This window comes from Lineus longissimus, chromosome 6 (assembly GCF_910592395.1).
Source record: "Lineus longissimus chromosome 6, tnLinLong1.2, whole genome shotgun sequence".
In the NCBI taxonomy this organism is placed as follows: domain Eukaryota; kingdom Metazoa; phylum Nemertea; class Pilidiophora; order Heteronemertea; family Lineidae; genus Lineus; species Lineus longissimus.
The window spans coordinates 6446692-6469514 of NC_088313.1; the positions used below are offsets into that span (position 1 = coordinate 6446692).

Genomic DNA, 22823 nt, shown 5'->3' on the forward strand with positions numbered 1-22823 from the left:
TTGAAATTAGTAAAAAGACTAACCATTAATTAGTTATTCCAACTATAAAAGCTACCGATAAAATGGTAAAGAATAATAATTACTATTTTGATAGTTAAAACTACTAATATCACGGTCGGTGCAATAGCAACTAGAGTAGTAAAAGATAAATATTAAATGGTTATTTTTACTATTTAATTTTAAGACCGCATCTGGAACACACATGTGGCTATATTGTAAAAGAAAATCTTCGTTCTATGTATTGCAACTTGGCTCAGTTTGTAGCGGAATCATGGCTTTCAGTTAATTGCCCGAGAGAGCTGTGCATGGAATCAAAGTTATCCGTGATCGTGCCAAACGTACCGAGCCGAGACTCTTAATTGAAAGACTTAAAACAGAAACGTCCAAATCGGCTATAGCGTCGACACACTATTTCAGTATTTGCAGAAGTCCACTATTGGCCTCATACGCAGACAGCACGCGTAGCGAACGCGCCTGAACCGGCTCTATAGCGTTTACATGCAGTATTCCATCACTAACATTCATCCATCATGATATTTTAGCATGGACGCCATGACAGAGGAAGCGACGAGCGCTATGTGCAGGTTCGGTGACCCTGATAACCTTGTCTACATTCATCGTATGTTAGCCTTTTTCGCCGGTGTTCCAACGTTTCTGCTAGGTAAGTATCGATATTCGTTTTCAAGACATGTTATCAAACATCGTCATTCGGGATGGCAAATGGTAACATTAACAACAAACTATTCTTGACATGTCACAGTGATATGGTCTATGAGAAAGTCACATGGTTTCCCCTGGACACGACAGGGTTAGTGTCCGTCGATATTGGTAGCCCTAGCCAGGCGGATCACTGGTTTCAGATCGAGGTCACCAGTTGAGGATAATACCAAGTCTCACTCGTTTGTTCAGTGAGTATATTGGTTTGTTACCTACACTTAAATATCAGGGGGTCTATTTGGGGACCACCGTGATGAAAGCGGACTCTGAACCCGAACAATTCGAACTGAAATACACTGGAGTTCGAGTTGGGCCACTCCGTAGGATGTTTCGAGTCGGCACACAGAAATCGTATGGCTATCGCTATTTGCCGCAATCTTTACCATAGCGACAGCACTAACAATAAAACATCATCAAACCTACTGGGGTATTTCCATTGTGAGTCACTGCTGTTGCAAATAATTATTGCTAAGGGATCGTGTATAGCTAACCGATTATTCATAATTTCTAGAAAACATCTAGGTGGGGGAGGAGAGATAGGGCGCTCTTGAAATTTTGAAATGTTTTCACAAATAAATATTTAAACATATCTTTGTAAACATTGATTCGGCCTATGTTTTACTTTCAGCACGGTTTATCATACGTTAGATTAGCAAGGGTCATATTCATATCATATATCTGTCGTTTCTTCATTAGTGTAGATGAGATTCCGATGATATTATCTTTCAACATGATGTATTCAACACATTCAAGATCTTATATTTTATCATTTAGTTTCATGTATATGTGCATTTACATCCCTTACAAGATTCTTGCAATTTTCTTATTTGAGAGCTTAACTCTTGAATATTATTTGGATATTCGACCTGGTCATGTTAGATTTGTACGCTGACCAAATATCCAGCCGAAGACGATAATTCTGACACCAGTTTATAATTTTGAATCTTGCATTGAACCACCATGTGATAAGTGAATATTATTATGTACAATAAAACGACTCAGATCTTAACTATAAGGAGCTTATAAGAATCTTATCTAACAAATGTTGATCATTGAACAGCAAGAATATCAGTGTGGATGGTGTTATTACTATGCATGATCTACCATTTAGGTGTTCCAGGAAACCTCCTCATCATACTGATTGCTCGGAAAAAAGACAATCGCCATTTGTCACCTTCCATTTACATGATAGCCATGGCTGTCGTGGACACCTTCGTCGATATCATCGCACTGACCATCAGCCCATTCCTTTACGGTGAAGTAGTAAAAGAGATGAGAGGACTGCAATTCATGTACGTACATGAAGGTTGTGTCAACGGTTCCGGTCCAATGTCTTGTCAGTCAGCGCACTATAAATTTGCGTTCAGAACTCAGGCCAGGTTCGCCTATTTTTTCTCTCGAATTCGAAATAACCATTTATTACGCTCTTTGAATGATCTATTTTATATATCGCTACGCCGTTGTCATCAGGTTCGAAGTGCGCGCGTGTACATGTATATTCGGATTATTTGGGCACCATATCGCAGTCCTTTGGACCAAGTTATCTCCATAGTAAACCTCGTCCATTATAGACTGCGATATCCGAATGTCCAGGTAACACTAAGTACTTTGTTTTGCCTTCATTTTTTCAGTGAAATAAAAAATAAACAAAGTGTAAAAAAGATACTATTGTGCCCAGGAGCTACACCCAGGTTCACTTGTAAGTTCAATATTCTTCTCTTTATTACCAACGTACGATGTCGAGTCAAATGATGTAGCATAGTTCCGGTCGTGACGTAATCAATGATGGTGGTATAAAGGTTGCTTGGTATTTTACGCAATAAGTAATATATTTTCATTACAGTCTAATGTACGTTTCGATGGTGATCTGCGCCTCGCTATCCGGATTCTTTTTGGCCGCCATGTCTATTGACCGCGCCGTGGCCGTCCGCTTCCCGATGGCGGCGCCAAGACTGTGCACAACCAGCAAAGCGAAGAAAGTCGTCCTCATCGGAACGTTCATCATGACTGCGGCAAATAGCAACCTGTTTTATACCTACGAGTATGTCAAAGATCCAATAAGTGGTAAGATGATAATAATAATAACAATAATAATAATGAGACTTATATTGCACTAAATCCAACTTGTTTCAGTCGCTCAGAGCGCTTCAAGCTAAAGTGAATTATTACTCACACCAAAGCGTCCATTTCAATATTTTGGAGTTTTTCTTTTTGATCGATACAGGTCCGCCCGGACCCCGATCAATTGCCAAGGCTTTTGTTAGTACGATATTAACATATTTGCAGGCCATGAGAATGTTATCCTAAACGTCCCAGGCGACCCGGTAGGAAGCGAGGTTGCGTCAGCGTTCCAGATGGTGACCGGGTCTATCGTGCCCTTCGCCATCATCATCACGTGCAACATCATCATCATCCTTACAGTCAAGGAAGCTACAAGGACACGGGCAGCCATGATGAAATCTAGTTCCGAGTCTGACCAAAAGGGGGCGACACTGACCAGAATGTTGATATTGGTCAGCTGTGCTTATCTGTTGACGTCAATACCATACAGGTTGTTTTTCACGGTTCTTCTTATCCCACAGGTCAAGGCCATGTTTGATTTGACCGACTCGTGCGTTTTTCTGTTTTACAATCTTATTGTGGTCAGTTTATTTATGCTGTGGACTCTTAATTTTTGTTTGAATTTCTACATGTACTGTCTCGGCGGCGGAGAGAAATACAGAAGAGATCTTAAAGAGTTGTTTACAAGTGAGCATATCTGCCGTAGAAGGTCGTAAACAGATTCGGTTATTCCAGACAGATTCATGAAGCTTATTTCATGAATGTATCCAATATACCAACGACATTTCCTTTACGCTTTTGCGCTCAATCTTTAGAGTGCTTAAACAGTTGCACCATGTGACAATATAGTGTTCGTCGCGTTTGAGGAGCTTTCTATGAGAAGATTAGAAGTGAATTAACAATTGACTTCAAATGCAGTGCATCTCAGTTCAATGCAACTAGATCTACGACAACTGTTAAGAATGAGTCATCATTGATAACTCACACGACAGGTGTGAGACTAATAGCTGCGTGTATCTATATAAATGTAACAAAATTTATCTCTGTCCATACATGTTTGTCCATGAATCAGAAAATGTTTGCGGTTGAACCATCAAATTCTAGTTCCGGTCATTTCGTGCACTGCTTCCGTCCCCTACCGCCCCTAAAGACTCAACGAAGGAATGTACCGAAGTACCGGCAGCGTCTGTAGCAGGTGGCAGCGGCGACGGAAAGGGAAATTCAAAATGAAAGGGGGAAAAAACTTCGAAAAGACGTGACGGAAAAGGTCAATGTTGGTCTTTTCACCCCGAAGTTTTTGTACATCTGTTTTATTGTTGAATTGATCGTAATAGAAAATAAACTAATCAAAAGTTAAACTATTGAAATGATAATCTCTTTTAGTGACAATATTCATGGTTTATTTTAAATTCCATCTCGGCCAAAAAAACAAAAAAACAACAACTTGTTCAACAAACATGCAAATTTTCTCTCTTCACAAAGATGGAAACAACATTGACCAGCGAGTGGATAACTTCCTGCATTTGTCAATTTATCTGTAAACTACCCTCAGTGCACTTAAATCATTATATTTGTTCTGCAAATTGATCATTATGGTGTCGGTGAATGTTCGGTTTCTGACGTATTTGATAATTGTGTACTACAGAGTGTCTAAAAAAAGTATACCAACCTCATTTATTTTCACGGGTAATCCGTAACAATATCTATTTCATGAAGACCAAGTGTCACGGTTTCGGTTAGCGATAGCATCAAAATTAAGGGTCACTTGATTTGTTTGGTTAGCTGTAGCATAAAAAGTATAGATAATGGTTGGGGTTAGCAATAGCATCAAAATCAAAGGTCATGGTTGGGGTTAGCTATACAATATGAGAAGGCAGGTTCATGATTGGGGTTAGCTACAGCATAGTGAAAAGGCTGGGGTAATTGTTGGGGTCAGCAAAAGCATCGAAAGCAAAGGTCATGGTTGGGAGCTATAGCATTATTAGAAGGAAGGGTCATGGTTAGGTTTAGCTTCAGCATGAAACGGATGGTTAATGGTTGGAGTTAGCACCAGCATCAAAATCAAAAGTCATGGTTGTGGTAGCTATAGCATATGAGAAGGAAGGGTTATGGTTGGGGTTAGCTATAGCAAGAAAAGAAAGGGTCATGGTTGGGGTTAGCAATAGCATCAAAATCAAAGGTCATGGTTGGAGACAGTTCTAGCAAGTACTAGAAGGAAGTGTCATGGTTGAGGTTATCAAAAGCATGATGAAAAGGAAGCGTTATGGTTGGGATTAGCAATAGCATGAAAAGGAAGGGCAATGATGGTTGAGGTTAGCGCACCACTATAAAGTCTCAAAAGGACTCAAGAAGGCTTGAGGGTTCCACTCCATCGCCTCGGGATAAGCGTCTCAGAAGGAGTTATTGAGAGTCCAATGGGGAGTTTGGGGGGGGGGGGGGGGGGCTAAAACATGATAGAAGGACGGGGGGGGGGTTTGCCGGACTCCCTCAATCCACTGGCTTAAACATGACAGATGGACGGGGGGGGGATTCGGGGGACTCCCTCGATGCACTGGCTCAAACATGTCAGAATGACGGGGTTTGGGGGCCTCCCCAATGTCAGATAGTTGTGTGAGCTCACTAGAGCTTGCACTTTACATATCATAAAAGCATATCGTGAAGACGCCATTTAGCCGGTTCAAGGGCGTCTGTGCAATAGGCCGATGTGAAACAGACGCACCTAAACCGGCAAAATAGCGTCTACACAGTATCTAGTGACAGCCTAAACGAATCATTACTCTCACTGCAGTGTCCAATTTTGATAATTTGTAATTCTTTTTGTGATTAGGGAATACGCAAAATCGGCGCAGTGTGTCAGGGACATGTCATTAGCAGGTCAAAAAGCCAGATAAGATTATCATAGTCAGAAAAGGATTCTAAATCTCAAGAAAATTCCCAGCTCTTTAGTGGAATTTGTCCCGCGCCCTGCGCCCTCGTCCTCGGAATTTATCATCTAATATGCAACATTTCTCAACATCTTGGAGCAGTCTATATGAGACATTTAAAACTGTTACTCCGGGATCCGCATAATAGGTGCCGCGGAAGATACCGCACTCATTAGTGATGTCATAGAATCGGCACTTTGCGCAGTGATGCCGACGTCCGAGAAAACACTTGCCACGGCCATCTCAGAAATCCAAAACAAGTATAAAATATATTGATATTATATGCGATAAGAAGTCGACATTATCAATTTCGCCACGCGAAACGGCACACACTCTTGGCATATTTTCTTCTTTATTCTTGAAATTACTTTCTTAAATTTTTAAAATGCAGCAATTTATGTTCATTTCATTAGAGTTGCCACGTGCACACAATCAGAATCTTGACTTAAAAAGCCTCACATACAATGTAGAATAGGAAGCATGCAATGCAGTTCTCATTTGCATCGGGGAAGGTAGGCCAGATCTATACCTTCGTCCATGGCCGTAGGGGGTAAAGTTGGGGCCAAAATACTCATGCACTGCCAATACTCGTCAGGAGGACCATTCGTCGTTCGCGCAGCGCCATCGATCGATGCTTGCGTATGGGCGGTTATTACCACAAAAAAAGGACGAGCAGACGAAAACAAGGACAGACCATAACGAAGACGTTATGTAGAAAACGAAGACATTATGTACCAAAAAACAAAGACGTTGAAAAGTGAAAGGAAGACATTGTATTATTTAAAACAAGGGCATCCATACACCATGCTTGAGACCTACATGACAACGTATCTTTCAAACATGTCAAAATAAGGACATCAACACGACACGAAGACATCAACACAACACGAAGACGTCGACACGACGCGGAGACATCATACAACACGAAGACAACAGATGGCGCTCGCGTACCGTATTTTTGTTATTGCTGTAAGCGACGCAGCTCGTGTATGGATGAGCGCGAACAGTCAAGACATGGACGACGCAGATCAGAAACGGAATATAGGAGCTGTAGTCGGCCTGCTGGAGCAAAGTACTCGGTTTATCTTGCGCCAGGTCTTTTACTCGCTCTGCCTAATTCTGCATGTTCAGTCGCCATTTTATGCTTCGTCGCTTACAGCAATAACAAAAATACGGTACGCGAGCGCCATCTGTTGTGTTCGAGTTGTATGATGCTCCGCGTCGTGTCGACGTCTTCGTGTTGTGTTGATGTCTTCGTGTCGTGTTGGTGTCCTTATTTTGACATGTTTTGACATTATTTAGACATAGGCATGGTCCACTGATAGCGCATAACATATTCAACATATTCAAGATCTTATATTTTATCATTTAGTTTCATGTATATGCGCATTTACATTCGTTACAAGATTCTTGCAATTTTCTTATTTGAGAGCTTTACTTTGAATATCATTTCGATTTTCGACCTGGTCATGTTAGATTTCGAAGTCGATAATTCTGACACCAGTTTATAGTTTTGAATCTTGTATTGAACCACAATGTCATAAGTTAATATTATCATGTACAATAAAACGACTCAGATCTTAACTATAAGCATCTTATAAGAATCTTATCTAACAAATGTTGATCATTGAACAGCAAGAATATCAGTGTGGATGGTGTTATTGCTATGCATGATCTACCATTTAGGTGTTCCAGGAAACCTCCTCATCATACTGATTGCTCGAAAAAAAGACAATCGCCATTTGTCACCTTCCATTTACATGATAGCCATGGCTGTCGTGGACACCTTCGTCGATATCATCGCACTGACCTTCAGCCCATTCCTTTACGGTGAAGTAGTAAAAGAGATGAGAGGACTGCAATTCATGTACGTACATGAAGGTTGTGTCAACGGTTCCGGTCCAATGTCTTGTCAGTCAGCGCACTATAAATTTGCGTTCAGAACTCAGGCCAGGTTCGCCTATTTTTTCTCTCGAAATAACCATTCATTACGCTCTTTGAATGATCTTTTTGATATATCGCTACGGCGTTGTCATCAGGTTCAAAGTACGCGCAGGTGTATACGGGTTATTTGGGCAACATTTCGCAGTCCTATGGACCAAGTCATCTCCATAGTAAACCTCGTCCAGTATAGACTGCGATATCGGAATGTCCAGGTAATACTAAGAACTTTGTTTTGCCTTCATCTTCTCAGCAAAATAAAAAAATAACAAAGTGTAAAAAGATACTATTGTACCCACGGGCTACACCCAGGTTCACTTGTAAGTTCAATATTCTTCGCTTTATTACCAAGGTACGATGTCGAGTCAAATGATGCAGCATAGACCCGGTCGTGACGTTGCTTGGAATATTACGCAATAAGTAATATATATTCATTACAGTCTAATGTACGTTTCGATGGTGATCTGCGCTTCGCTATCCGGATTCTTTTTGGTCGCCATGTCTATTGACCGCGCCGTGGCCGTCCGCTTCCCGATGGCGGCGCCAAGACTGTGCACAACCAGCAAAGCGAAGAAAGTCGTTCTCATCGGAACGTTCATCATGACTGCGGCAAATAGCAACCTGTTTTATACCTACGAGTATGTCAAAGATCCAATAAGCCGTAATATAATAATAATAGTCGTGAGACTTATATAGCACTAAATCCAACTGGTGTCAGTCGCTCAAATACCCTATTTAGTTGCCTTTCGAACGCATATATTGTTCTTGTCATAGATTTTACCAAGACCGAATAAAGACCAGTCTCATTTACTCTTTGTTTAAGATAGGATTTTATTATTCGATGACGCTAGAATGATTCCTGTTATAACCACGGGTGTTCCTCAACGAAATGCAGCAGTAAGCGCGATGCTGCAAACTCCTGGTGATCCATTGGAACTTAATCAACTAGTAGTCGATGAAAAAGTATAAACCTAAATCCGCGCTAAGGAGTTCAAAGTGTCTATCATTGATAGGAAATCCCATCTAGTCTAACTAAAGTGAATCATTACTCACACCAAAGCGTCCATTTCAATATTTAGGAGTTTTTCTGTTGGATCGATACAGGTCCTCCCGGACCCCGGCCAATTGTCAAGGCTTTTGTTAGAACGATATTAATATATTTGCAGGCCATGAGAACGTTATCCTAAACGTCCCAGGCGACCCGGTTGGAAGCGAGGTTGCCTCAGCGTTCCAAATGGTGACCGGGTCTATCGTGCCCTTCGTCATCATCATCACGTGCAACATCAACATTATCCTTACAGTCAAGGAAGCTACAAGGACACGGGCTGCCATGACGAAATCAAGCTCCGAGTCTGACCAAAAGGGGGCGACACTGACCAGAATGTTGATATTGGTCAGCTGTGCTTACCTGTTGACGTCAATAACATACAGGTTGTTTTTCACGGTTCTTCTTATCCCACAAGTCAAGGCCATGTTTGATTTGACAGACTCGTGCGTTTTTCTGTTTTACAATCTTATTGTGGTCAGTTTATTTATGCTGTTGACTCTTAATTTTTGTTTGAATTTCTACATGTACTGTCTCGGCGGCGGAGAGAAATACAGAAGAGATCTTAAAGAGTTGTTTACAAGTGAGCATATCTGCCGTAGAAGGTCGTAAACAGATTCGGTTATTCCGGACACAGATTTATGAAGCTTATTTCATGAATTAATCCAATATACCAACGACATTTCCTTTACGCTTTTGCGCTCACCATGTGACAATATAGTATTCGTTGCGTTTGAGGAATTTTCTATGAGGTGATTAGAAGTGAAGAAACAATAGTCTTCAAATGCAGTGCATCTCAGTTCATGCAACTAGATCTACGACAACTGTTAAGAACGAGTCATCATTGATATAAAAGCATACCTTGTGGACGCCATTTAACCGGTTGAAAGGCGTCTGTGCAATAGGCCAAGGTGAAACAGACGCACCAAAACCGGCAAAATGGCGTCTACCCAGTAACTAGTCCCAGCCTAAACGAATCATTGCTCTCGCTGTGTCCAATTTCGATAATTTGTAGTTCTTCCGTAGGGAATAGGCAGAACCGGCGCAGTGTGTCACGGACATGTCATTAGCCAGATCAGATTATTATAGTCAAAAAATGATTCTAAATCTCAGGAAAATTTCCAGCTCTTTCGTGCAATTTGTCCCCGCGTCCTGCGCCCTCATCCTCGGCACTCATCATCTAATATGCAACATTTGTAAACATTTTGGAGCAGTCTATATAAGTCATTTAAAGCTGTTACCCCGGGCTCCGCATAATAGGTGATTGTGCCGCGGAAGATAACGCACTCATTAATGATGTCATAGAATCGGCACTTTGCGCAGAGATGCCGACGTCCGAGAAAACACTTGCCGCGGCCATCTCAGAAATCCAAAACAAGTATAAAATATATTGATATTACATGTATATGCGATAAGAAGTCGACATTGTCAATTTCGCCACGAGAAACGGCACACACCCTTGGCATATTGATAATGATCTCAGATGCGGTGCGAGCCAAAGAAAGAAAGGCTCCGCTTTCCGGGGCTTCATCTGATTTGGATTGTTGCATTATTAGAAAGTCAGCCATGAATGCATACTGCATCGATTGGATTTAAAACAGCAATATTAAAATGATCATGATTTATTAAATGTGGGGTTTGGGGATAATTCATGATCAGTGCTTAGGTGAAAATGTCTCATATCTCATATTGACAATTCTTCGACCAGCTATATCAATTTAAATGCACACCTGGTGCTATATTGGTAATGATAAATCTATAGAGGCCTATCATTACTTAACCCGCATTTGGCGTAATTTGCTGGGTGAAATTTACTCATTTTTTGAAGTCTGAAGTAGATTGGCCATGGGAAGAATTTCTGCTATTTTGCAGCGCAAAATGAGTTTTTCGGCCGACGATGATAGACGGTGCAACCATCTGAGCCCGGCACCTGGAGTCTAGCTGCAAGATCGCCCCACACGTATCGGAATCTTGGTTGTCGTGTGGTAAAGGCATCGGCCTAACACACCAGATTCCCGTGTTCGAATTCGAAATCCGCAACGCTAAATTTTGTTCAACTTATTTTTTTCCGTGATTCTTATCCTTACTGTATAATCGCACTTTCTGTGATAAGCAAAATGTGGCTCTTTTGATCATGCAGACTTTTTACTTTATACGTTCTGATACATCAAATATCGAGGATGGAGTTCGACTACGTTTAAAGTGCATGGGTGACTAAAAAACCCATCTACTAGAAAATGCCAAGATTGTCGATGCAGACGTTACAGATTTGTCGCTTGGATTTGATCGGACATAAGCCTACCCCAAAACAATCGCCAAAACTCGACTTGATCCTCAAAATCAACGACATGCTCATAAGCAAGTTGCAGGGTGGAAGTTGTTTCAGGTAAAAGTATCTAATCAGCATATTAGTAAATAACTAGTGTACATGGTTCTTTGAAGCGGCAAATAATGGCCAAATTATAATCAATATATGAAATACAAATGTTTCTCTCTGTTGGTTATTCTTTGCACCAAATCCTGCACCCCCCCCCCCCCCCCCCCCCCACACACAAGTAGCGAGGAACTCGTCCATCCAAACCCCGATATATTTATATTTGTTTACCAGCTTCAAGGGAGATTTATTTATCTCAAATACGAAGTTAGTTTGTTTCTGCCTTTTCCTCCTGAAGTGAATCACCTGCGATTTGTCGTAGTTTATCTTAAGCCTCCATTTTTGACACCAATTTCTGAGATGATTTAAATTGAATTGCAGATTTTCCTCATTACCACGTACCAGAACAATATCGTCAGCGCATAAGAGACAGCATATATGTCGACCATTGACCTCAACTCCCTTGCCTAAGGCATTTAGTTCATCCACCAAGTCATTAAGGAAAATGTTGAATAAGGTTGGGGACAGCACGTCTCCTTGACGGACACCTGTCCGTGAACGTGTTGTTTATCTTGACCAGCGATTGTGTGCCCTTGAATAAGTTTTTTATGACACGAAATATTTTACCGTCAATGTTATAGCTCAGAGTTTTATATAGGAGCATGTCTCTAGCCACCCAGTCGAATGCCTTTTGCATATCCACAAAGCAGGCAAAGGTGGAGAGGCCATCAGCCATCCTGTTCCGGACTATTGAAGTTAACATGAACATGTGTTCCACACAGGATCTTTTCCTTCGGAATCCATTTTGCTCATCATTGTATAGATTTAGGAATTCCATATAATCTACGATGCGTAGATTGAGAATGGATGTGAACACTTTATAGACCGAAGATAACAAGCTTATCCCCCTGTAGTTCAGAGGAACGCACGGGTTCAATGATGCACTTTTTGGAATTGGAATAATAACCGCCTTTAACCAAGACGTCGGGAAACAGCCTGTATCCAATACCACGTTGAAAAATGCCTTAAGGTTAGCATTACCTGGTCATTTCTTAATGTTACATTTGGTATATTATCTAAACCATGACTTTTTCCTTTCTTGGAACGCATTATTGCATTTCTAACCTCAGCGTACGTTATCCTTCCATTAACAAACTCGTTTTCAGTGTAACCCGGCTCTGATATCCTATCCTCTCTTTCGGACACCTTTTTTTCACCTCCTTATAGAACACGTTATCAAACTCAACGTTTTGGTCAACTGGCCTGTTGTACAATTTGTGGTATGCTGACTGCCATTTACTTGCTACTGTAGCCGTATCCTCCGTTGGATTACCATCATCGGTGTAAACTCGGCAAGGTATCACATTGGCTTTTCGGGGACCTGGTTTGTTAACCGCATCCCAGAATGACCTAGGGTCACTGGTTTGCAGATTGTCAAAGTCTAAAACCTTCTTTCTGCTATAATTACCCTCATAGAATCGTAATCGTCTATCAAACAGTGACCTAGCATCTTTGAATTCCTTTTGTTAGCGCCTGGCCATGCCTTGTACTTTTAACAAAAGCCTTTTTCCTTATGCGTTACATCATACCATAAAGCCGACAGTTCATTGTTCCAGTGAGGTTTACAATGTTTATATCTTTTTTTTGTTTTGCGGCCAACTTCAACGAAGCGCAAGTGCGAGTCCATCTCCAAGAGAATTGCTTTACAGAATTTACCATAAACATCATCAACAAGTTCCTGATCTTTGCGCGCATTCAAGACATTATCAATGATTTGATGAATGACATTGGACCAAATATCATTACGCATAAAAAGATTGGATAGCCCGTCGAAAAAATACCTTCTACCTGGTCCTTCATTTACACCCCTAACCTCGCCATCCGTGTTGACTTCCCTATAGGTAGATCTAGGTCTACACCACAGTCAAGTAACATGGTAACCACTGAGTGATCCGGGCAATTACTACGCTCCTCTAACAGCCGACCCAAGTCTAAGACTTCCACAAGATCAGTTATGAGCTCTACTATGCAATTAGTACACTTTCCAATTAGATCTTGTGGCACTATTAAGTAGTCAACGACTGACTTACCACGAGTAGACACAAATGTGAAGTTATCAAATTCTGGGGTAACTCTACCGTTCGCCACACAAAAACGAATATCTTTGAGGAAATCAATAAAAAGGCTTCCCTGCTCGTTTCGAGCAGTGTCGAAACTTATGCGGGAGGGGGGGGGGGGGGGAAACTGTCCTCGCTATCAATAACGCCACTGAGGTTGCCAATTCTTGCGTTAGAACCACCTCCGAGCACAATACAGTCAGCATAGCTATTAGAGTAGATTTCCGCAATGAGATGCGCAAAAATTCCGTTGCATCATTTCTACTTGAGTTAGATGGGGGTAAGTAACACGCGAAAACAGCAAACGTGAAGTCCGACTTTTTATGTTTTAGTTCTAAGACCAAAATACCATCCACTGATTTATCACCTATATGCTTATATCGAAAGTATCCACTACACAGTTTTTTTTTTACTAAAATCCCTGCACCCCCTTATCCATGCGGGGCATCCTTGTGAATACATATCCGTCTGTGGTCAAACCACTTGTAACCATCCAACTCAACCGTATTATCACCAGTGAGGTGAGTTTCGTTCACACAAAATATGTCACTACTTATGTTGTTTATTATTTCGCACCGCAAACCTTTGTTATCTGAAGTCCAACCGTTTATATTCTAGCTCGATACTGTCAGACTCAAAGAGGACTGGGTTCTATCCTAGCCATGTCCACCACCTCTCACACCACCGTCGCGGCCACAACGACGTGGCCAGGGCCGACGGTATTAACCGTCATCGTTGTTGCGCCCTCTGCCGCTGGCTGATGGATCACCAAACCGGCCCGGTGGCTGGATGTCCTCCTCGTCTCCATTCTTGTTTCGGATAATCGCCCGCTGCCAGTGGTTACACTCAACAGTTTTCCCGAAAGTGCGTGACGTCAGCATGCTCTCTCAAGAGCAAATGACACCCATTTTAAAATGCGCTTTACAGGAATGACTATTTAGTGCTGTAATCACTAGAAAGGCCGTGATCTCCTCTTCCCATTGAAACTCGTTTCAACAGGGTCTCAAGTTCTGCAAAGTAAGAAGTGGGATTTTCAGTTATCAGTTGGGAATTTCTTTTGGTTTCATACCGTTTTCAAAATACATCCAATACAAAAAATGTTCCATTTAAATTTTCTTTAGCCTAACATCTTCAAATGATGACAATTATCAACAAATTAAAATACATCACAACAAAAAGTATTTTGCATGCAAATATCAATTTTTATTTTTGAAAAGAATCAACAATAGTGCTGTATATTTGTACAATTTTGTTTCAACTCTATGATGAAATTCAATTATTGATCAAAAACAACTATCATTGTTCATGATAGGAAGAACTCCAGAGTATATAAAACACATCTGTTTTGATAGCAAATTTAAAGAATGAGACGCTTGAAATTTCTCCTTTTTTGCTTGATGCTGCATTGACAACTTTTACTGGTTCCACCACTAATCTACGCATAGGCCGATGATTTGAAGTTTCTTTTTTTCGAACATTTGAATGAGCCCAACAAGAGGTAGAAATACATAGGCGAGTGCCGATCAATAACTGTGCGGAGGGCGTAAACTTGCACGCTGGACGATATGCGAGACATGCTCTGTCTTTTGTCTTCATTGAAAATCCCAGCTAGGGTCATGTGTTCAACCCCCTGTTTTGTTCTTGTTGTCATCTAAGATGTAGTGTTCAAGAGTTAAACATGTATATAGCTCCTGATACCAACATGTTCATCTGTGGAAACAATGCAATACAAAGGCAGAAATCGAGTTTCCTTGACTTGGATTTAAATCACAGATCTTCAAAACCTGTAGGTCCACTGCTCCATTAATTGAGCTATCGAGGTTCTCTTTTTCTTTTAATCATGTGGCACCATTTATTTTAGCGCCAACAGTGATCTTACGCATTGCATACACGCAACCTGTAGACGAGGTTCATTTATGTTTGTTGGTTTACAGGACTGCTATATTTTGGCCGCCTTAACTCTGGTACACCTTTGCCTACTTTTGAACTTAATAGATTCTTCAAATAACTTTTTCGGTTTTAATTATTAAATGTTTTAAATCGTCTTATTCATAAAAATCGCCAAAGAATATTTGCAATCAATCACCTCTGAGACACAATGCAACTGAGTGGAGATTGTGTAAAATTGCCAAGAATTCTGACCGCGAACAATCCATGCGTCTAGTTACAGCTTTGAGTGACGACTTGCGACGCAATGTGATTTACGCCCTTTTGACCCATTACATAAGTTGGCCACATATACCAGTTTTAGGACGAGTTTTCTCAGAGCACCTTACGGTTTCTGACGCATGTATTATGCATGGAGTGGAAAAATAACGTTTGTTGTTGTAAAGCACTTTGAGACAGACTCAGAATCGTATGCTATGTACAAGTGGTTAGAACGTACTGTACTATTCCAAAGGATAGGTTCATCTTCTTTCTTGAAATAACGCAGATGCTAGCAATAAGAAGTTAAAGATCGCAGTATGATAGTGACATTGATCTCTTTCGTGTCTCTTCTTTACAGTTGGGAAGGAATGCCTTGACTGTGGCTGAAGAACAGGGACACAGGGAGATATCAGATATGCTGAAGAGTGCTATCACGCGGCTATGAAGACAAAGAGCGGTAATACGGTATCAAGCAGTCTGACATGTGGCCGTGATACTTATTACGCAATTAAAGAGAGAGAATGAGTTTCGGTTCACTAATAGTCACCTTGGTAAAGCCACGCGCCTCCCTACGAGATCTCATGATATTTGGTTGGTCGATCGCTCCGGCATAAAACCATCCTGAGATCAGGTTTTTGCCATACACCTACCTCGTATACAAAACCCTTAAGCCCGCTACACACGAGGGATTTCTCACCAACTTAGTTGGCTTTAAAATTAAGAACAGGTGCACAGGTGACTGGAAGTTGAGAGTCGTTCACCCACTCACACGAAAGACATAATCCCAGCAATATTTAGGTCCTGCACTATATTTAGGCCAAAACCTTGTTCAAGGCTGAGTGCAAATATATATTATTTCTGGCAGGGAAATCTTAGATCTAGAAACATGGTTGCCAATGATTTTCTTGTGTACAATGAGAGGAAGACAAAGAAGATTTTATCTATTATTATTGTAAAAGGTATCAGTGAAAAGAGGAAAAGTAGAAATCGATGGGATAAAAGGAGGTTTTGGGCAAAATCGTGGATTATGAGAAGGTACAGCCTTGGCTCCTATAAAGATAGAGTCAAAATATGGCCCAACTATGTTGTTGACTGAATCACACGGGGAAATTTCTCCCCCACACTCCTTATATAAACAAAAAAATCCTTATATAAACAAAAGATGTCGTTGAGAAATAGAACAAGTCGGTAGTGCAGCCAGCAACTCCAACCAGTCGGGCAAAGTATTAGTTACCTGGTCTGGATTCCTGTTATGAATTAAAATTCCAACTAAGTTGGTGAGAAGTCCCTCGTGTCTAACGGGCTTTAGAAAACCCATTAAGCCCGTTACACACGAGGGACTTCTCACCAACTTCTCTATTAGGACACCCTCGGGACTGACAAGTGCTGTTCTTAATAGAGAGGTGTCCTGATAAGAGAGGTCTAATTGAATGGAAATAACCACTTTGGGACCAAAACTAGTGTCCTTAATAGAGAGGTTGTCCTCAATAGAGAGGTGTCCGCTAAGGGAAGTCCCACTGTATTTCAATCCAAGTAAGATGTTAACATTGATCTGATAATGATGTTACTTGAGTATTTGTCTTGGGATGTGAATACTCTAAATACTCAAAGAAGAAAAATATTCCTCATTGAAATTAACGTACAAAAAGAATATCTTATTGCACCCAGTATAGTTTCTGTAATTCTGTAATCAAATTGACTGTGTTTCTTTTGGTTGTACTCATTATATATAACTATAAAAATGGAATAAAAGCAAATCAATCAGCATTATTGAATGATAATGCCTTGAGAGCTTTCGTCTTAACACAGCATATGGAGTTACCTTGGACTTAAAGAAGGCCCTATCGACCACTCGCGTGTGGCCATTTTCCAGTCATGGAATTTGAAGTATCGTAAGATCTCGCCATACTGTGACGACTATTGGGACCAGAGAGATCAAGAGTCCGGGCAAATTCTGTATAGTGCTGCGCACTATACCAGTATTTATGGAACAATCTCTTCACGTTGATCATGAACTGCTGTAAATATATTCCTTTCGTTTAAATATTGTTTCATGTCGCGAACGAGTGAGGGCTCCCAATAAGGACTTCCAGTTAAAAGACCTTCGACCTTAGTTGATGATATGGTGTTTGTACGATATGAAAGTTGTTATTGATGTTTGCTTAGAGTCCTTCTCGCTTGTTTGCGTGTCATGAAGCAGTATCATGTTGCAATGCTACCATTTAGGCCTTTCGCTTTTCGGGCTTCATTTCATCCAAGTCAAAACATTACTCACCTTAGCAGGTGCATCATTACATAAGTATAATCAACACATTTCTATTAAAAGAACAAAATCATCGTCACAGCATATTTCATGCTAAGGAATGTATTCCTAGAAACCATGACTAATTCGTTGAGTAATATCTATGCAAGTTTTTAGTTTTCGTTGAGCAATATCTAGAAATACTGATATATGTCAAAAGCAAAATAAAGCTTCGAGAAACAGTTTTATTAAGTGAGATACGTTTAGTAGCATCAACTAGTACTGTATCCAATACCACTGTATAACTTGTCATAATTTGCCGTTAAGATCGAAATATTTATCTGTTAAGAAATACCATAAATTATGTGGTCAAATTATGTACCAATCATTGTGAAAGACAATGAGTCATGTGATGCAATCCCAGGGAGATCACCTCAAAAAGCCAGTTTAAACCAGAAATAGGTATACATCTGATGAGTAAAAGTGACTAAAATTACACATATAAATTCCTGGAAAAACAGGTAAATTCCTGAACAAAAACGGGTATATAAGGGGCAACAAGTGGCTTACAAAGGAAGTTAAGCTAGTAGGGAGACTACTTTAAGTCAGGAAGAGGCTGACACTTGGACGGATACTCAGAGTTAAACGGACACTGAGATCCGAAACCCCCGATTTCCCGTATTTCTCATATTTCGGATAACTAAAAATCATTCCATTTCACTTGGAGGAAATACACGTAAGTCTGCCGATTTCACCCATTTTTCTACACCATAATTATCATTCTTATGTTGATACCTACTCAATTAGCCACCATCTTGATTACTATTACGCTTTGGCTTTGAAGTGATCTCCCACGGAAAATTACTTATGATAAGAAATAATTACTATTACGTGTACGTATAATTTATACCTGCTGCTTCAACAACTAATAGCGGTATTCAGCCCAGTTGATCTTTAGGCCTTTCTGTTTCATTCCCCACCTACTATTGTAAATTCTCCTCAATAAAATTATAAAACATATTTGAATCTTAGCTTGATTATATCGTGTGCTATACTAACAACCTTTTACATAAATTGATTCCTAGTGAAGAGGTACGATTCTTGAAGGCGCCCCTTTCTGCTACTGTAGAGCTTGTGCTTGACTTTTGAGTTAAGTCCACCCCCCATTTTGAATACGTTTAGATTACTAATCTATCACAGGTACCAATTACACGTGTTGCTGTTTACACAGCTTCCAGTAAGCCACCAGAGCACGCTTACATCTGCTGAACTCAGGACATTGTGTGACTCCTTGAGCAAAACCCTTCTTACCATATCACAAAAGTAAGAATTATTCCCCGATCATTGTCCCTGACTTCTTGCCATTTCACAAGAGTAAGAATATCCCCACGGATCACGGTCCCCACTGCTGGAGCAAATACTTACCATTTCACAAGCGTAAGAATTACACACGCCCCAACCATCCAACTGATAAAAGGGACCAAGACCACCCCCACTTCCACCCTTCTTTTAACCTTTCTTTTAAACCCCTCTACAATTCGTGAACAGCAACCATACGTCATGAATATGGCAAATCAAAGCGGAATTTATTCAAGACTTTAGAATTACCATTCAAGAAGTTAAATATAAGTTCAAGAAGGAAATATATGTTCAAGACTAAAATATGTTCAACCTTGAATCAAATGTTTTCAACCTTGAATAAAATATGTTCAACCTTGAATAAAATATGTTCAACCTTGAATAAAATATGTCCAACCTTGAACAAAATATATTCAACCTTGAACAAAATATATTCAAGACTCACGTGACCATATTCAAGACGCACGTGACCACAAAATTGATGACGTAGAGCGTGGAATCTGTGGTACTTCTGATGCGTTCTGTTTCACGACATGATTGATTGCCTGTATAGCTTAAACACTCAAACATGTCAAAAGACAACGAGAATCCGATACAGTGGTGTCGGCCTTAAGAATGAAAGGTGAGATGCATTGCGCATTTTGAACCTATAATTTGCCTGATATGTCTGTGAAACATGTATCGACTCTGACATTCACTCGGCATCCATGTCATGATGTGTAGGATTACAGTTCATGTCAGGTGTAGGCGGCTAGGTACGTGTACAACCATGTGTCAAAACCTCGTGCGAACAATTCGAGCTCCGAAACGCAACACAAGTACCATGGGTTCGGGAAAGTCCGGACGCGGGTTCGGGAAAGTCCGTAAAGCATCAAAACATGAGCAACTACGTCATCAATGTTGTGGTCACGTGCGTCTTGAATATGGTCACGTGAGTCTTGAATATATTTTGTTCAAGGTTGAACATATTTTAGTCTTGAACATATATTTCCTTCTTGAACTCATATTTAACTTCTTGAATGGTAATTCTAAAGTCTTGAATAAATTCCGCTTTGGCTTGCCATACATGAACCAACGACTGCATGAACAGACATCGAACGCAACCATTTCCATCCAAGAGTACAATGTACTCGTATATATGACTCACTTCTCAGACAACGTGGAACGGCGAGATTTTGCGAAACAATGAATTCCAAGGCCCAAAGAACATCAGTTTTAGTCCCAAGGGTGTTCTAAAAAGATGGGTTCTACTGTAGTAACGATGTTGTAAGTTCAAAACACGGCGTGGAACAAAAATCCTTCATCGTGATTGTAGGCGTTTGCCACAGGTCAATCCATTTGCTTACAACTCGTAAAACATGGATCCCTATACGGACTTTCCAGGTGACTGCACAGTGTGAACGTCCAAATCCATTGCCACCAAAGGCGTGGTGCGGAGGTGTTCAAAAGCAAAACTCATCGATCGTCGACGATTGGCTTCCGATCGAACTGCAGATGTTGTTTTGTTTTGTTTTGTTCTTGGTCAAAATTTATTACTGGGACATTTTCAAACAAAATTATCGTAAATCACTGATACAGTTATTTTTGAGGCGTCCTACAAATTTCATTACCAACTGTATCTTTTGTAATTCACTAGGACATTCGAAAACTTTAATAATTTTATGCTGGGGCATTCAAAACATAACAATCAGTGATTGAAGGTAAAAATTCTAGTTACTAGATTAAGTGTTTACAAAAGTGTTGATATGAAATTAAAATGTATCGATAAAGTATGATCTAATATATATACTGAACCAGGAGGACTAATTATTTGCTGACAACATGAAAGAAGTACATGGCAATACAACAAATATAGCCGCGTACAAAAACAGCGGCCCCAACGTTATAGCCTAAACATAGCATTCATATATTTATGTGTACAAAAATAAACATTTGCGACCAGATATATAGCAGTCGATATCAACAAGTTTGGGTGACGAAATTGTGTGTACAGGTTGTTGAGATGGTAAACAAACTGCATACCATGAAATTTTGTTGTATTTTTTTAGCTAATATTGAGTCAATCTTCATAATGCTAGGCATGGATGATCTTGAATATATACCCATAGAAGGTTGGGTAGGAATGGTGGGAGGATGACGAGCGGATTTACGGATTTACGGGAATCCTTGATTATGTCCATCTCACCGACTTTTATGCTAAACCGGAACCGTAGTATGTCTCGTAAAATCGCATATATACCTTGTACACACTGGTCCAGTGTTCGCTGGTTTAGATGAGTAACCTGACGTTAAAATGCTGATTCGACAGTGGATACTTCGTCTGCGAAGAAGTTTATACCTACGCGGGCCCTTGCTTGTGATACCAACGACCGGTGCGGCCAAAGCGAGGTGTAACCTGTTTTCTAGTAAACACAATGATAATCTGTGATCAGCGCTGCAGCTTAGAATAAATCACAACGTTCATGCATGCACGGACCAACATGTAAATTTATGGCGAAGTTTAAACCATTATTCTTACTGTAATACCAAGAATAGATAAAGACTAAGAATTTGGAACTTCAGAAATTAAATAATAAAAATCATGTTTTTTTCAAAAGATTGAGAGCGTACAATCTTTTCCTAAACTCGAATTCTGATTTCAAACATTTTTGGTTAAGACGTCACCGAGACGAACAAAATGATATAGCTTCAAAAGATAAAGGACAAAATACCATTTCGTCGAAGAGACAATTGATTATCTAAGTTTCCGTACTTAGGCCTGGTTGGTATTCTTTCTCTAAGTGGGGTTTCAAAACGTCGTTGAAATTACAATTCCCGTATACATTAGACTAACAATCATCATTAAACTAGACTATCTGAGTCGAGCATTTTGTGACACAAACCAATCACCAGCCAGCCAATAGCCCCCCCCCCCCCCCATCGTACCAAGTGTGCTGAATTATTGCCTCCAAATTCCTAACCTTTATCAATTCTTTGCAATACGATATTGCTGCGTTCACCTGAAACTACCACAGCTTTTTTCGTAATGCCTGTATTTGTACGTATATACATGGTTTCACAAGAATTGCAGTGATATATTTTTTCTTGCAGAAGTCAACACACGCTCACATGGCAGCAAGTTAACACAGATCGGTTTTTGTTACAAAGAGTCTTTCAAATCAGATTTGTAATTGCATTTGGTGCCGACGCAGAAACGGTTACTAGAACAACCTAACGTTGGGGCATTTATATGATCGACGCATCGATACATAAAGGACTGGATTCGGATAAAATATTTCTTCACAGCTTGGAGAGCCAGCACCACGCCTTTTTAGCAATCTATTCAATATTTGGTGGGCTTCATCTCTAACCGCGGTCTTGGAGTGCTGTCATCTGTGAGTTTATGGATAAAGCTGCATCAATGAGGTCAGAAAGTAAAGGAATAATCAGTGTCAGTGATTGCACCATGCACTAAAACAATTTTTGACCAATTGTCATATAGTAGACTCACAATCAACTAGGCTCTACTCCTTCGCACGAATAACCGAGATGCAAAACGCTTCATGTGCTATTTCTGCAAATATTGAACTGAGCTGCAGGCTTCATAGCCGTCAATGGGCCACTGCTTGTACCATACATCCATTTGCGTGTTATGTGCAAAACGCTACACATGCCACGTAGTTTGCGTTATTTCACTGAATAAACCAGGTTTGTGGACAAAACGCTCAATATCTTTAATGCATTTCACTGCATTTATTTTTCAAATGAATGTATATTTTTGCCCAATGTTTGCATGCCGTTCTGTACAATCTTTCAATTTTTTGTGTCATTACATGTTATTTGAATGTTTCGAAAAAGCTGATTTACTCAATATTATAGTTAAAATGCCATATGGAGTTTTGACGCTGATCGAACT

At 40.3% G+C, this 22823-nt stretch overlaps 1 protein-coding gene across 1 annotated transcript; it reads left to right on the forward strand.

Annotated features, from left to right (window-relative positions):
• The first annotated feature begins 543 nt into the window (after positions 1-543).
• Positions 544-15772, forward strand: LOC135489522 (cysteinyl leukotriene receptor 1-like). The gene is made up of 5 exons (XM_064774909.1): positions 544-661; positions 1829-2009; positions 2561-2781; positions 3004-3230; positions 15686-15772. The coding sequence occupies exons 1-5, from the start codon at positions 544-546 to the stop codon at positions 15770-15772; spliced, it is 834 nt and encodes a 277-aa protein (XP_064630979.1).
• The last annotated feature ends 7051 nt before the right edge of the window (positions 15773-22823 follow it).